General features: G+C 44.5%; 1 protein-coding gene and 3 long non-coding RNA genes across 5 annotated transcripts; all 4 read right to left on the bottom strand.

Moving 5' to 3' along the window:
* Window positions 1-229: 229 nt before the first annotated feature.
* On the bottom strand, window positions 230-6,336 carry zgc:113278 (Translocating chain-associated membrane protein 1-like 1-like). Its single transcript, XM_068744555.1, has 12 exons — window positions 6,217-6,336; window positions 5,818-5,878; window positions 5,274-5,392; window positions 4,789-4,905; window positions 4,645-4,703; window positions 4,225-4,309; window positions 3,687-3,757; window positions 3,451-3,555; window positions 3,224-3,367; window positions 2,962-3,122; window positions 2,766-2,876; window positions 230-804 (listed from the first exon to the last, which is right to left on the bottom strand). Exons 1-11 carry the CDS (start codon window positions 6,334-6,336, stop codon window positions 2,806-2,808), a joined length of 1,113 nt encoding a protein of 370 aa, XP_068600656.1. The 3' UTR covers window positions 230-804; window positions 2,766-2,805.
* Window positions 6,337-7,972: 1,636 nt separating this feature from the next.
* Window positions 7,973-9,830, bottom strand: LOC137908287 (uncharacterized). Its single transcript, XR_011105965.1, has 4 exons — window positions 9,713-9,830; window positions 8,863-8,980; window positions 8,683-8,767; window positions 7,973-8,530 (listed from the first exon to the last, which is right to left on the bottom strand). It is a non-coding gene; the product is annotated as an uncharacterized lncRNA (long non-coding RNA).
* Window positions 9,831-11,163: 1,333 nt separating this feature from the next.
* On the bottom strand, window positions 11,164-13,032 carry LOC137907012 (uncharacterized). Of its 2 annotated transcripts, XR_011105912.1 has the most exons (4): window positions 12,909-13,032; window positions 12,066-12,199; window positions 11,907-11,991; window positions 11,164-11,770 (listed from the first exon to the last, which is right to left on the bottom strand). It is a non-coding gene; the product is annotated as an uncharacterized lncRNA (long non-coding RNA). The 2 variants fall into 2 exon arrangements; XR_011105911.1 differs by having other exon boundaries at window positions 11,907-12,199.
* Window positions 13,033-14,351: 1,319 nt separating this feature from the next.
* LOC137908118 (uncharacterized) lies at window positions 14,352-16,243 on the bottom strand. Its single transcript, XR_011105960.1, has 4 exons — window positions 16,123-16,243; window positions 15,271-15,388; window positions 15,091-15,175; window positions 14,352-14,938 (listed from the first exon to the last, which is right to left on the bottom strand). It is a non-coding gene; the product is annotated as an uncharacterized lncRNA (long non-coding RNA).

Here is a 16,243-nt window from a genome sequence, read left to right as displayed (position 1 = left end):
GGGTAGATGAAATGAGTCTGAGGTGAGAGGGGGAAGCTTTCCACACAACGGAAGCCTGCGCATGCCCCCCCACCGTGAGGTTTTCACCAACGAATCGCCTCACCTTTAATTACAGTTCCAACAATTTTCTGTGCTCCATGAAACGGCAGTGTTTTTTTAGGTGTGGTTTCCATGGAAACAGCTCTACAAGTCATCCTACGGTCAGTATGTTAAAAAGATGCTCTACCAATTTGTGTAATGAACAAAGGCTTTATTCAAACATGGGGGGGGGGGGGGAGTGACAAAGGAAAAGAGCACAGACAAATTTGCATAAATATGATCAGTTCAGAGATACTGGAAACAGAAGTCTACAAACAAGCAACAAAAGGAAACAAATATAGACCAAGTCATACTGAATTAATAGAAGTCAATAATCATGTATGTCTCTGCTGTACACGCTTTTTATTTTATTTTATTCTTTAAGTGATCTCATGGTCAAAAACATGAAATACATTGTTGCCACCTAGAGGCTGGTCATACAGGAGAATCATTGCAGTCATTTTATTTTAAAGATCAACAATAACAGGATGCACAGCTTTGAATCGAGCAACTCAAATTTGCGTTGAGAGTAATTGCAGACAGAGCACGTTATGGTGCTCTGACGTGATGCATATTATGCAGGAAAGTGCATTCCTCTGGGATTATACAGGCTATCGTGTCTCAAAGCAAGAGAGAGCCCATGAAATGCAGAACGGCTGACGCCTCGGAGCCTAAATGTCGGACACTTTTTGTGCAGTGGAGCATCAGTTGGTTCTATATCTGGACCTGTAATCATTAAATAAATAGAAAATACAGATGTGTCAATAAATAGTATCAGTATAAACTGGATTTCACCAGCATAGCTGTGAAAGCTGCAGTGTGCATCTGCAGCAGAGTGTTGAATGAGTACTGCTGAATAGTTAAGTTTACTTTTGTCTAAGGCCATAATATTGAAATAAATCAGGCTAAATAAAGTTTTACACCACAATGCATACTCACCGACAGCTCCATTCATGCATGTAAGTGTGTCATATATATATCACATAACGTGTGTAATGAACAGTTAACCTCAACAGTTATGCCTCTATAAAAATAGCTTAAAAATCTGACACATATTTCAGTACAGTGTAATCCAGCGTTTTCTCTTTTAACAGGCTGGTACATGAGTCCCCTGCTCCTCCTTCCCTCCCATGACACTGCCACACACACACACACACACACACACACACACAAAGGACTTCAAAAGACCATCCCAATAAAGAGCCAAACACGAACGGCATCTTGCTCTGCCTGCTGCAGATGGTAGAGTCTGGTCCGTGCACAGATTCCAAGTCCACAGAGCGGGACTTGAGAGTATGGCCAACAATACATGCGCCGCATTGCAATGTCAGGATCATTGAAAAGGGGAAGCAGGAAGGACCAAAAGGTGCCAGAGAGGCCGAACACAAACATTTAGCAACCTATAGAACGTGTAGCTATCCCACAAGTCAGCGTGTCACACACAGAAAGCGTGACAGGATGCGATTGTGAAACACAACAAAACGGGTCAGAATTCAATGAACAGATTGTCACATTTCACGCTCTGCATGTTTTTTTTTTTTTTAACAAGACAAGCAATAAACGTCTTCATCGCCATCTTCATCATCTTGTCATGCCTTTACATAAACGGTAGGCAAAAGAGAACACTGCAGACGCACGAGTCAGGTGTACGGACATACAAACGCACCTCCAATCGTACCGGTCATCTGTCCCCCTGATATGCAAGAACTATAAAGTGGACCAGAGAAGGCAAACGGAACGGCAACACGCGCAGAATGAGCCACAGAAGCCGCCGACAGCGTAAGGACACTTTGGAAAGAGTCAATCGTTAGGATTAACTAAACGCTGTTGCTGTGTTTGCTGCTTCCAGCTTTCCAAATCCAGATAGAATAACATTTACTGTAATAATATGGCAAAAATAATTAATGCAAACCTTTTGCAGCAGTTGTAAAAAAAAAAAAAAAAAGGCCACCTAATGCTCTTTTGTGAGACGCAAACTCAACAGCACAGGTAGGAGCTACGAGCCATTTACCCTTACGGAGATTTGATGTACAGTCCAGCATCACAGCTTCCAGTATGCCCCCCCCCCCCCCCCCCCGCGACGACGGGATGCCGATTCACCAGGTTAGCAATCAAAGCAAACGAAAAGGCGCCTCAATCCTCTTACATGTTGGATTTCAAAGGCAGCGGCCGCAAACACGATGTCAGTGAATACTAAAAGGAGCGAAACGGAACCTTCAGCTTTCTGGCTCGAGCCATAAAGTATCCTCCGAACAGAACTAATATTCCTCTGGAGCCACAAACCGATGATCCCTTCCTGACAACCGTGGAATACCGAAGCGCTTCCCTATGAAACAAAAAAAGGACCTGGACTTGACCTCTCGTATCGGGCCCAAAACTTAAACCGATAGCCCGAACACTTCATCTGCACTTTAATACTTTATATTAAGTTAAGCCCTAAAATGAGAATTTGATCCTAGTACAAAGCGCCCAACTATCGTAGCCGTTATTGAGATAAATCCATCCTGTTCAAGCATCAGAACCCAAATGAAATGAACGATGAGCACTTCTAGCGGACCAGTAACACTGAACATTTTCAAATCGGAGCTTCCACCTCACAGGGACGGCCGCGCACGGTTTCTTAAGTGCGTATAAACATTGGATTTGGAGAGCAGGGGACAAACATCTGAAGTTGTGTTAAGATATACCAGAACTCTCCGGCACGCAGTTCGTTTCCACCTTCCATCTCTACGAAGCTTTGACTTTTCTTGCCCGCGGCGAGGTTTTATCATCGGACGACACGACCCCATTGGTAGCACCTGCTAGCGAGACGAGATGAGATGAGCACAAGCTGGAAGACAGAACTTCACCGTGCACATCCGACGCCGGTTCTTCACTACTCACCCCGTGCAGGGTCCCTTTTGTGAAGTTTGCTCTTTGGACTGACTGCCTTCCTCTTTGAGGCTTGGTTCTGGCTGTGCTCCCTCCACTTTTTCAACTGAAAGTTAATGAATTTCCACATCATCCAAGCTTGCGTCAGGCAGATAGCGGCCAGACAAGTCATCCTGAGTGGTGGGAAGGACACATTTAAGTTGAAGGGGTCTGATTTTTTTATGTAAACGATCTAGTTATTAGACACTTCCTGTTTATTGCCGCCTGGACTTGCCTTATGGTGAGCACATTGAAGTTGCCTTCCACTAGAGAAAAGCCCTGGTTTTCTGTACGGGGCAGCCCGAAGCCGAACGTCAGAACCGAGAGTGTGAGGGTGAGGAGCCGGGCGATGACGAAAAGCATCGCCCACAGAGTAAAACTGCAAAGGCAATAAAATAGATTGCCTCAGGCTGCTCGGATCAGGAAGGCACCAAAATCCATCAGTAGATATAAAAGAAATACCCCTTCTGCTTGTTCTCGTCGCTAAAGTAGAAGAGGCGTGAGGCGTGGAACAGGAGCTCCACCAGGTAGTGAGGGACCAGCAACACCAGGCCCAGTCGGTGGAGGCTGGACAGCATAGAAAGACAACCACGAAAAGATTATAACAGATGTTGATGCTCAGAAGCTACTATAAGAAATAAAGAAAACTCCAGGAGGTAGGAAACATATGAAAGCATAAAAAAAAGAAATGTACTCACTTTAAGACATAGGCACCAGTGATGTGGACAACGTAAAGGCAAATGTAATAGAGCTGGCGAGGGATGTCCTCCTAAGCAAACAGAGTCGGAAACGGCAGCAGAGTTATATTAACAATATGATATAACAACAATCACCGCCTGCAAAAAACACTCACGAGGAAAGTCTGAAAGCCGGCGACTGCAGCTAAGAGCCGTTAGCCACCTTAAGCTTCTACATAAAATCAGCACAGCGCCAATTTACTTTAAAGAATAAAATATGTCTGAAATAAACAAAATAATTACATATATATGCCTTACATCCACAAACCTATAATTGAAATGCTTTTGCTTTGGAGTAGACAGAGGAACAAAAGTGACAGCTAATGCTAATTCCAATAACAATGGTTATATTTATTTGTCATTGCTTCAGAATTAGCGTGACGAGAGAAGAGTGATGAACTCGTTTCGAGTTCCTGGGCGGACATCTGTGCCGCCGTTAACGTTAACAAGTTTAGATTCATTTTATTGTTGTGTAAAAATGTTTTTTTTTCCACCTCACCTTCCGTACTTTTTGGAAGTACAGCTCGGGAAGCGCATGGAGCCAATAGGCAATTTGGCAAATGTAGAAGAACTTGACCTGAAAACTAGACAGAGGACAGGTTGTGTCATTTCTTCATGGACAGACGTTTTATTAATTCAATATACAAAGGCTGATGTATGGTCTGCTCTGGGAAACACAAACACATAACACAATTCAAGCCAGCAAGACAACAGGAAGGTAAACAGAAAACAATAAATAAAGTTAGAAGCATAAACTTTACCAGATCTAAGGGGCATCACAAATTTGAAGTAAAGGTTCACAAACACAACAAAAAAAGAAAGCAAATACCTCCTTGATGGAACTCATTTAAATCTGTAATGTGTTTGTGGGATTAATCCTAATCTTATGCTGTGCGCTCGTCTATTAATCTGTACTTACACCATATGAGTGTGTGGGTAACCCTCCCATAGGAAGGTAGGCTTTGTTGCAAAATCCTCCTATAAAAGACGGAAAGAGGGCCATGAGACGACGCCTGATGCATTCTGGGACACTGCGTTACCGTGACCCTTGACCCCCTCGTACCGCTGTTAGGATGCTGCAGCCCCAGAGGAAGGAGAACAGGTAGAACGCCGCCAGCTGTCCAGACTCATTGAATTTGCTGTGTTTGGTTTTGGACAGGTGCAACCGCCTGTTCATTTTCTGGGAAGGACACACATTCAGCATCAACAGGTCACTTACTGAAGTGTCTGATGTGGAGGAGCGTTAAAAGCAACGTAATTAGAGCGACTGTGAAAGTATTACAGTTTTTTTCCTTACTTATTTAAAACATTTACTTATTTCCCCACTTTCTCTTGAACGTCCCTTTGATTAGGAATCAACCGAACTGCCACTTCCAAGAGGAAAAGTTTCAGAATTAAACGTTCTTAGTGATTCATGAGTGGCATCCTGTCTTTTAATAAAGTTTTTTTTTAAAGATGTGGTCCAATTTATGTATTTGTTATTTTTTTGGCTTTTGACAAAACAAAAATATACGATAACTCTCGAGTTTGGATGCTTGCCGTACTCACGTCGAGAATATATTCTTGTATCAAGGCATGAAGAATGACGGCTATGAGGAGATAGAAAAACACAGTGGCCACGTCTTTAGGGCCGTACTGGTACAGGTTCAACGGCTCGCTCGTCTCATCTGAGAAAAAACAAACAAACAATAAAGCAAACGCTAACAGGGAAGAATAAAGTATCGTCACTGCATCATGGACGGCACGTACGCACGCACACACACATGATGTTGCCATGTTGATGTGTATCTTGAATCAAATAATAACCACATCATTTCTCAACGGGGAAGCCAAATCCAGATTTTCATCCGGATGGTGGATCTGGATCTCTTTTCCGTAGAATAATAAAACATCTATTTTAATCTCTAACTTGGTTGTAATTTGGATCCAATTCTGCGTGGCGGCTGAAGGAGCCGTCCCTACAGAGAGAACTTATCAAGATATTCAACAAAATCTCCAAGAATCCATCAAGTGATGGGAATTTACTTAAAAGTCCACAAGAGGGAAATCAATTTAATCAATAGAGTTAAATCATAAACAAACATCAGCTCACCGTGAACGTGCGTCACATTATACTGGACTGTGATGAACATGATGGCAAACTTCGCCGTGACCTACAAAGCAAAGAAAGAAGAGATTAACAGACTGATTGGGGGGGGGGGGGGGGGGTCCTGAAGGGAGTCTCTGCTGACTCTCATTGATTGGGCCAGGACGTATATGAGAATACAATAATGAGATGTGAGAACTCATGGCGTTAAAACAGAATCACAAAAATTTCGTTCTGCTGGTTTAAGGGGTTGAAGATGGCGATCAGACCCAAACAACGACAACAACAACATCGCTGCAGATGCAGCCAGCTGCTGCTAGCGGCGCTCCTGGGCCTCCTCCCAGAGCCACATGAGAAGGGAGGGGGGGTAAACAGGCTAGCAGCACTCGGGCTATCACACCGTACCTCGAACATCAGGCCGAGGAGGATAATCATCGCCAAGCACGAAACCATGTCGGCGTGATTCTGGATCACGAACTCGTGGCTCAGCACCGGCGGGCTCTTGTTCTTCTTGCGGAAGCCCATGGCTCTCCCTTCCTCGGATCTGCGCAGCCGACGGATGGCTGCTTCGCGCCGGGCCGATCGCTCCGCCGCGGCCTGTAAGCACCGTGAAGCCGCTGCTCGAGTGTTTAAAAACAACCATGAAGAAGCGCCGCACCTGACACAAACACTAACAGCGCAACACCCACTTCTTTTCCTGCCTGGTGACGTCAGAGGACGGGCCCCGCCCACACCCGTGACCCGCCCATTGTCGATGATGGATGGAGCGCAGGGGCGTCAAACAAACTCATTTAAAATGGTTAGAGATAAAGCCATCCCGTAAATGAGAACAATCACAAGTATGAACCAAAGTTTGTGATGGGAATAAATAAACACATCTAATAATGTGGAAAGGTTCCATTCAAATGCAATCATCAGGCAGGAACAAAGATAATCGATACAAAATGAACGCAAAACCAAAACGCCACCACCTTGTCTCGTCATGGACAAACCAAACCAAAAAAACATGGTGTAGCCACTATGCAAGGACAATAAAGGCTTTCTATTCTATTCTATTCTAAAAACAATCGAAGTGGGCAAGATAAAGAACATTCCCCGAGTCAATGCCGTGGAAAGGACGGCACTTTCAGGATCAGCACTGGACAGCTCCATATGTATCCGGCTACCTATGGAGCTGTCCAGTGCTGATCCTGACCACCGTATGTAGCCGGGGTCAACATGTCTGCACATGCTGCAAAAAACTAAATAGTTCAAATAACTTCCAATAGTCACCGCCAGCAGATCATTCATTTCCTGACTGCAGCGTGTTGCTATTGTTATTGCCATGTTGCTGAATTTTTCCATTTGATCAGTTCACTAGTCACAAGTTACAAAAATTGTATATTCAATTGTATAGTTGTAAAAATGCAGAAAATCAGGAACGCGTGGTGTGTTTTAAAACACTCTCTGTGCTTTTCAAACAGTCCATCATGTGGGTAGTTTCCCCCCCCCCCCCCCGGTTCTTTGGCTTAACATTTTATTTTGAATAAAAAACAGGAAGTTATAATTTTCTGTAACAGCAGTTTCCTGTTACCTGAGGTTGAAATTGATGTTGATGCGCCTCGTCGTAAAGTCGTAAGTTGTTTCCATTAACGGAATGGCAAACTAATGGACAATTTGCAAAGAAAACGCAACATTAAGATAATTAGTATCTATATGATCGTTTTTTTTGGTGCTACAAATCGAACGTCAACTTGTGTTAAATATATTGATTGCAGTCGTTTCCGTGGATGATTAACCCTTAATTTAATTATTCTTTGCGATTTTATTATCACTTTCCTCGTTAGCTTGTTTACCTCTAACGTCATTCAACCTATACTGCTTATTTGCTACTTAGCTCGCCCGAATTACTGTAAAAGACACAAGTTAAATGTAATACACCGTATATCTGACGCTAGAGGACAGCAGAAGACAAAAGCGAGATGACCGCGTTTCAGGTTTCAGTACTACTCTTTCAGGCTTGGTAGCAGGTCGCCCGGCTAGCTCAGTCGGTAGAGCATGACATGGCTGTGAGGCCAGCATAAACTCGACCAGCTGATAACCAGCCATTAACAAATTCTCAACACCAATGATGATATCACAGACAATCTGAATGTAAATATACATACTTTAATCTCATGTCCACAAATAATCAACAACAAACCTAACTGCAGACACAAATCGCATTGATCCAAATATAGACATTTTGCCAGCTGAAATATATTACATTTTAAAAAAGGTCCAAATATTTTAGATCTCCAGCACTGACACAATACCGCCGTAGTACTCATTCAGTACTGCCCCAGTACTAATAGAGTATTGATGTTAACAAACCTCTTGAAAATATAAGCTGCCCGTTATGGGCTTTTCTTCCGAGCAGACCAGATCAGCAATACGAAGAAAATGTACATTTATATTTCTATCCACCTGGTTCACGTTTCACATCTAACACTGTAAAAAATAAAACAGCAAATACACTGCAAAAAAAAACCATGTGTTCATTTGGCCTTTGGTTTGCTGACAGGATGTGATGTCACAGATCACACATCCAAGCCTCGTATCAGAAAGTCTTTGAGAGCACCGAGTCGCTCCACCAGCACCACATCCACGTCTGACTCGTCCCCATGAGGGACGCTGCCATTGCACTGACGGAGAGATGCTTTCCGCTTCCTGGGGACCATGGTAACAGGAAGTCCCGCCCCTGAAGTCGACAAACATTTTGAAAAAAGAAGTGTGAAGAACAAAATGATGAAAAGAGAAGTGCCACCTCTATGTAGTAATAATGAATACAACTGCGTAGTTAGAAATAAAATACAAAATAACACAAAGGAGGGACATAAATAAGGAGACTACCGTCGCTTTATCATGCTCTCAATACATTTCCCAACCCCCCTTGCAGTCTCTTCCTTTTCCGGGGCTGAGTGAAGTCAGGAAACTTCTGAAGGACAACAAAAAGGCAGTGAGTTCCCTCGCTCAGCTGGTCTGCGTGGAAACAGAAGTTCTCAAACGGACTTTCCACCCATCGAAACGAACCCGTTTCATCGTCAGCCGAAGGCCGAGCTGGATGCGGCGTCGCCGTCGCCGCCCCCAAGCCCTGCCGCCTGCCATCGCTGTCCTTCAGGGTCAGAGGTCGACTCAGCATTTTTGAGGACTGTGAGAGAGACAGAACAACATCCAATGACAAAAACAACAACAAAAAGAGTTCTGGGCCTCCAGCCGAGGAAGGTTGAAGTCACCTGAAAGTTGTTTGTGCCATTTGCTCCACGCACGTGCACACACACACACACACACACACACGCGCACACACACACACACACACGCACGCTTAAAGAGAAGTTGAAGAAGCCATTTCTGGAGAAACCATCTCTGAACAGAGGAGGAGGATTAAGACACCGTATATTATGATTGTAGAATCTTCCTGACACCAAATCTGTGTACGTAACAAGTGTAAAATCTTTTTAACCTGAATATTTGTCTCGTAATTGCACTTCCGGTTAGATGCTAAACTGCATTTCATTACCCCCCCCAGCCACACCTGGGTGCAGCTCAACAGAAGAGCTCACCTGAGGGTGTCTAATTTCTCTCGCGGCTCAGAATCCCATAAACATTCCTACAAGTTAATTCATCGTCATTTGACGAACAGGAGTTCCTTTTTTTTTTTTGGCCTTATTACTTTCTCACATCGGTCTTTTTTATGTGACATGAAACAAAGGGACACTCACAGAAAACGAGCGGTATTTAGGATCGGCGTGAGAACAAAACAGAAAAAAGGGATTTGGAGAAAATACAAAGGCTGCTCGAGCTAGCTGCGCCTAGCCACCGTTAGCATACTATATTACGCGTGAATCGGTAAAAATGTCATAAATCGGGAAATTCATCTTACCTTTTCAAAGCCTTCGGATTCGTTTGGTCTCCTCTAACTCCTCTTATCTCATTTTAAGCGCTTTCGACGCTAGAGAATGCCAAACCCGGCCGTGCGGTCCGGTGCAAGACACACTTCTGACGTCACTAATGCCCGGCGTTAAATAGCGGAAGTCACAATCACAATGATGGAACTTCCGCTGAAAGTTTCAAAATAAAAGTGTTAGTCTAGCGCAGTGTTTCCCAACCTTTTTTGAGCCGCGGCACATTTTTTACATTTACAAAATCCTGCGGCACACCCCCAACCAAAATGACACAAAATGACACTCTAACAGTACATATTAGATTAGATGACCTTTATTATAATACATATAATTAATAATAAAGTTTTTTTTATGTATTCATACTTATTTATACTACCAGCTCTTGTCGTTCACTTCAAAGTCTGAAGAGCGATCTACGGGCGGCACACACACTTCATTACAGCGCGGACACCCGACAATGTTAATTACGTGATATTATAAAAAATATATTTATTTTTTTTTGGAAAATTTCTCACGGCACACCTGACGATCTCTCGCGGCACACCGGTTGGGAAAAGCTGAACTAGAGACACACACACTGGAAGCCACATTAACCCATGAACCAAAATCCACACGCAATAATAACTCTCACACCCAAAATCAGTGTCTCTCCAGCATCATCACAAAGTGCAGAGGCGAAGACCGACTGATCCAGCACAGCTGCCGAGGACCAAACAACAAACCTCAAATTCTTGTAAAAAAAAAAAAACTAGATGCTGCACCCCTTGGTTTCGAACCCAGGGCCTTCTGGCTGGGAGTCAAGCATGCTACCCACTGCACCACCGAGAATGCAGTATGATGTTGCATAAGGAAGAAGCACAGCTCCAGTGCAACACGCTGTGGTCTGAAATAGCACCTCATTATCCGACAAGTATGACTTTGTTAATGCCTCGAGTTTCCTACCCCGCACTGGGGGGTGGTTGGTATTGCTACCAACCACCGTGTCGGAGGCCCCGGGTTCGAGTCCTGCTGTGGGAGTGGGGTAGAGCGGGGGTAGCAGGGTAGGCCTGGGGCCTTGCCTGGGCGGGGTGAACTGGACCGGTCCACTTCACCCCGCCCAGGCGGCCCTGGGCCTACCCTGCTACCCCCTCTCTATCCCATTCCCGTGGTGGGATTTGAAGCCGGGGCATTTTGAACTTTTCAACATTTATACCAACTATTCCCCCACCCCCGTGCACACACCGACGCACGCACTCATACACTATGGACAATTTGGAGTAATCGATTCCCCTAAATCGCATGTTTTTGGAGGTGGGCGGAAGCAGGAGAACCCCGACGCAGACGCGATTCGAACCCAGTACCATCTGGCTGTGAGGCCAGCATAAACTCGACCAGCTGATAACCAGCCATTAACAAATTCTCAACACCAATGATGACATCACAGACAATCTGAATGTAAATATACATACTTTAATCTCATGTCCACAAATAATCAACAACAAACCTAACTGCAGACACAAATTGCATTGATCCAAATATAGACATTTTGCCAGCTGAAATATATTACATTTTAAAAAAGGTCCAAATATTTTAGATCTCCAGTACTGACACAATACCACCGTAGTACTCATTCAGTACTGCCCCAGTACTAATAGAGTATTGATGTTAACAAACCTCTTGAAAATATAAGCTGCCCGTTATGGGCTTTTCTTCCGAGCAGTTCAGATCAGCAATACGAAGAAAATGTACATTTATATTTCTATCCACCTGGTTCACGTTTCACATCTAACACTGTAAAAAATAAAACAGCAAATACACTGCAAAAAAAACCCATGTGTTCATTTGGCCTTTGGTTTGCTGACAGGATGTGATGTCACAGATCACACATCCAAGCCTCGTATCAGAAAGTCTTTGAGAGCACCGAGTCGCTCCACCAGCATCACATCCACGTCTGACTCGTCCCCATGAGGGACGCTGCCATTGCACTGACGGAGAGATGCTTTCCGCTTCCTGGGGACCATGGTAACAGGAAGTCCCGCCCCTGAAGTCGACAAACACTTTGAAAAAAGAAGTGTGAAGAACAAAATGATGAAAAGAGAAGTGCCACCTCTATGTAGTAATAATGAATACAACTGCGTAGTTAGAAATAAAATACAAAATAACACAAAGGAGGGACATAAATAAGGAGACTACCGTCGCTTTATCATGCTCTCAATACATTTCCCAACCCCCCTTGCAGTCTCTTCCTTTTCCAGGGCTGAGTGAAGTCAGGAAACTTCTGAAGGACAACAAAAAGGCAGTGAGTTCCCTCGCTCAGCTGGTCTGCGTGGAAACAGAAGTTCTCAAACGGACTTTCCATCCATCAAAACGACATCATCGTCAGCCGAAGGCCGAGCTGGATGCGGCGTTGCCATCGCCGCCCCCAAGCCCTGCCGCCTGCCATCGCTGTCCTTCAGGGTCAGAGGTCGACTCAGCATTTTTGAGGACTGTGAGAGAGACAGAACATCCAATGACAAAAACAACAACAAAAAGAGTTCTGGGCCTCCAGCCGAGGAAGGTTGAAGTCACCTGAAAGTTGTTTGTGCCATTTGCTCCACGCACGCGCACACACACACACACACGCACACACACACACGCTTAAAGAGAAGTTGAAGAAGCCATTTCTGGAGAAACCATCTCTGAACAGAGGAGGAGGATTAAGACACCGTATATTATTATTGTAGAATCTTCCTAACACCAAATCTGTGTACGTAACAAGTGTAAAATCTTTTTAACCTGAATATTTGTCTCGTAATTGCACTTCCGGTTAGATGCTAAACTGCATTTCATTACCCCCCCCAGCCACACCTGGGTGCAGCTCAACAGAAGAGCTCACCTGAGGGTGTCTAATTTCTCTCGCGGCTCAGAATCCCATAAACATTCCTACAAGTTAATTCATCGTCATTTGACGAACAGGAGTTCCTTTTTTTTTTTTGGCCTTATTACTTTCTCACATCGGTCTTTTTTATGTGACATGAAACAAAGGGACACTCACAGAAAACGAGCGGTATTTAGGATCGGCGTGAGAACAAAACAGAAAAAAGGGATTTGGAGAAAATACAAAGGCTGCTCGAGCTAGCTGCGCCTAGCCACCGTTAGCATACTATATTACGCGTGAATCGGTAAAAATGTCATAAATCGGGAAATTCATCTTACCTTTTCAAAGCCTTCGGATTCGTTTGGTCTCCTCTAACTCCTCTTATCTCATTTTAAGCGCTTTCGACGCTAGAAAACGCCAAACCTGGCCGTGCGGTCCGGTGCAAGACACACTTCTGACGTCACTAATGCCCGGCGTTAAATAGCGGAAGTCACAATCACAATGATGGAACTTCCGCTGAAAGTTTCAAAATAAAAGTGTTAGTCTAGCGCAGTGTTTCCCAACCTTTTTTGAGCCGCGGCACATTTTTTACATTTACAAAATCCTGCGGCACACCCCCAACCAAAATGACACAAAATTACACTCTAACAGTACATATTAGATTAGATGACCTTTATTATAATACATATAATTAATAATAAAGTTTTTTTTATGTATTTATACTTATTTATACTACCAGCTCTTGTCGTTCACTTCAAAGTCTGAAGAGCGATCTACGGGCGGCACACACACTTTATTACAGCGCGGACACCCGACAATGTTAATTACGTGATATTATAAAAAATATATTTATTTTTTTTTGGAAAATTTCTCACGGCACACCTGACGATCTCTCGCGGCACACCGGTTGGGAAAAGCTGAACTAGAGACACACACACTGGAAGCCACATTAACCCATGAACCAAAATCCACACGCAATAATAACTCTCACACCCAAAATCAGTGTCTCTCCAGCATCATCACAAAGTGCAGAGGCGAAGACCGACTGATCCAGCACAGCTGCCGAGGACCAAACAACAAACCTCAAATTCTTGTAAAAAAAAAAAAAACTACATGCTGCACCCCTCGGTTTCGAACCCAGGACCTTCTGGCTGGGAGTCGAGCGTGCTACCCACTGCACCACCGAGAATGCAGTATGACATCGCATAAGGAAAAAGCACAGCTCCAGTGCAACACGCTGTGGTCTGAAATAGCACCTCATTATCCGACAAGTATGACTTTGTTAATGCCTCGAGTTTCCTACCCCGCACTGGGGGGTGGTTGGTATTGCTACCAACCACCGTGTCGGAGGCCCCGGGTTCGAGTCCCGCTGTGGGAGTGGGGTAGAGCGGGGGTAGCAGGGTAGGCCTGGGGCCTTGCCTGGGCGGGGTGAACTGGACCGGTCCACTTCACCCCGCCCAGGCGGCCCTGGGCCTACCCTGCTACCCCCTCTCTATCCCATTCCCGTGGTGGGATTTGAAGCCGGGGCATTTTGAACTTTTCAACATTTATACCAACTATTCCCCCACCCCCGTGCACACATCGACGCACGCACTCATACACTACGGACAATTTGGAGTAATCGATTCCCCTAAATCGCATGTTTTTGGAGGTGGGCGGAAGCAGGAGAACCCCGACGCAGACACGATTCGAACCCAGTACCATCTGGCTGTGAGGCCAGCATAAACTCAACCAGCCATTAACAAATTCTCAACACCAATGATGATATCAGACAATCTGAATGTAAATATACATACTTTAATCTCATGTCCACAAATAATCAACAACAAACCTAACTGCAGACACAAATTGCATTGATCCAAATATAGACATTTTGCCAGCTGAAATATATTACATTTTAAAAAAGGTCCAAATATTTTAGATCTCCAGCACTGACACAATACCGCCGTAGTACTCATTCAGTACTGCCCCAGTACTAATAGAGTATTGATGTTAACAAACCTCTTGAAAATATAAGCTGCCCGTTATGGGCTTTTCTTCCGAGCAGACCAGATCAGCAATACGAAGAAAATGTACATTTATATTTCTATCCACCTGGTTCACGTTTCACATCTAACACTGTAAAAAACAAAACAGCAAATACACTGCAAAAAAAACCCATGTGTTCATTTGGCCTTTGGTTTGCTGACAGGATGTGATGTCACAGATCACACATCCAAGCCTCGTATCAGAAAGTCTTTGAGAGCACCGAGTCGCTCCACCAGCATCGCATCCACGTCTGACTCGTCCCCATGAGGGACGCTGCCATTGCACTGACGGAGAGATGCTTTCCGCTTCCTGGGGACCATGGTAACAGGAAGTCCCGCCCCTGAAGTCGACAAACATTTTGAAAAAAGAAGTGTGAAGAACAAAATGATGAAAAGAGAAGTGCTACCTCTATGTAGTAATAATGAATACAACTGCGTAGTTAGAAATAAAATACAAAATAACACAAAGGAGGGACATAAATAAGGAGACTACCGTCGCTTTATCATGCTCTCAATACATTTCCCAACCCCCCTTGCAGTCTCTTCCTTTTCCGGGGCTGAGTGAAGTCAGGAAACTTCTGAAGGACAACAAAAAGGCAGTGAGTTCCCTCGCTCAGCTGGTCTGCGTGGAAACAGAAGTTCTCAAACGGACTTTCCATCCATCAAAACGAACCCGTTTCATCGTCAGCCGAAGGCCGAGCTGGATGCGGCGTCGCCGTCGCCGCCCCCAAGCCCTGCCGCCTGCCATCGCTGTCCTTCAGGGTCAGAGGTCGACTCAGCATTTTTGAGGACTGTGAGAGAGACAGAACAACATCCAATGACAAAAACAACAACAAAAAGAGTTCTGGGCCTCCAGCCGAGGAAGGTTGAAGTCACCTGAAAGTTGTTTGTGCCATTTGCTCCACGCACGTGCACACACACACACACACACACACACACGCGCACACACACACACACACACGCACGCTTAAAGAGAAGTTGAAGAAGCCATTTCTGGAGAAACCATCTCTGAACAGAGGAGGAGGATTAAGACACCGTATATTATGATTGTAGAATCTTCCTGACACCAAATCTGTGTACGTAACAAGTGTAAAATCTTTTTAACCTGAATATTTGTCTCGTAATTGCACTTCCGGTTAGATGCTAAACTGCATTTCATTACCCCCCCCAGCCACACCTGGGTGCAGCTCAACAGAAGAGCTCACCTGAGGGTGTCTAATTTCTCTCGCGGCTCAGAATCCCATAAACATTCCTACAAGTTAATTCATCGTCATTTGACGAACAGGAGTTCCTTTTTTTTTTTTGGCCTTATTACTTTCTCACATCGGTCTTTTTTATGTGACATGAAACAAAGGGACACTCACAGAAAACGAGCGGTATTTAGGATCGGCGTGAGAACAAAACAGAAAAAAGGGATTTGGAGAAAATACAAAGGCTGCTCGAGCTAGCTGCGCCTAGCCACCGTTAGCATACTATATTACGCGTGAATCGGTAAAAATGTCATAAATCGGGAAATTCATCTTACCTTTTCAAAGCCTTCGGATTCGTTTGGTCTCCTCTAACTCCTCTTATCTCATTTTAAGCGCTTTCGACGCTAGAGAATGCCAAACCCGGCCGTGCGGTCCGGTGCAAGACACACTTCTGAC

Source organism: Brachionichthys hirsutus, chromosome 2, assembly GCF_040956055.1.
Source record: "Brachionichthys hirsutus isolate HB-005 chromosome 2, CSIRO-AGI_Bhir_v1, whole genome shotgun sequence".
NCBI lineage: Eukaryota > Metazoa > Chordata > Actinopteri > Lophiiformes > Brachionichthyidae > Brachionichthys > Brachionichthys hirsutus.
Note: the sequence above shows the minus strand (reverse complement) of the source record. Positions and strands in the feature narration are given on the sequence as shown.

Coding starts and splice junctions, on each gene's coding strand:
- zgc:113278 (XM_068744555.1), bottom strand. CDS start 6,336: ATGGGCTTCCGCAAGAAGAACAAGAGCCCGCCGGTGCTGAGCCACGAG. Junction 5,879..6,216: donor TCCTCGGCCTGATGTTCGAG/GTACGGTGTGAT, acceptor TTTGCTTTGTAG/GTCACGGCGAAGTTTGCCAT. Junction 4,310..4,644: donor TACCCACACACTCATATGGT/GTAAGTACAGAT, acceptor TCCTCTGTCTAG/TTTTCAGGTCAAGTTCTTCT.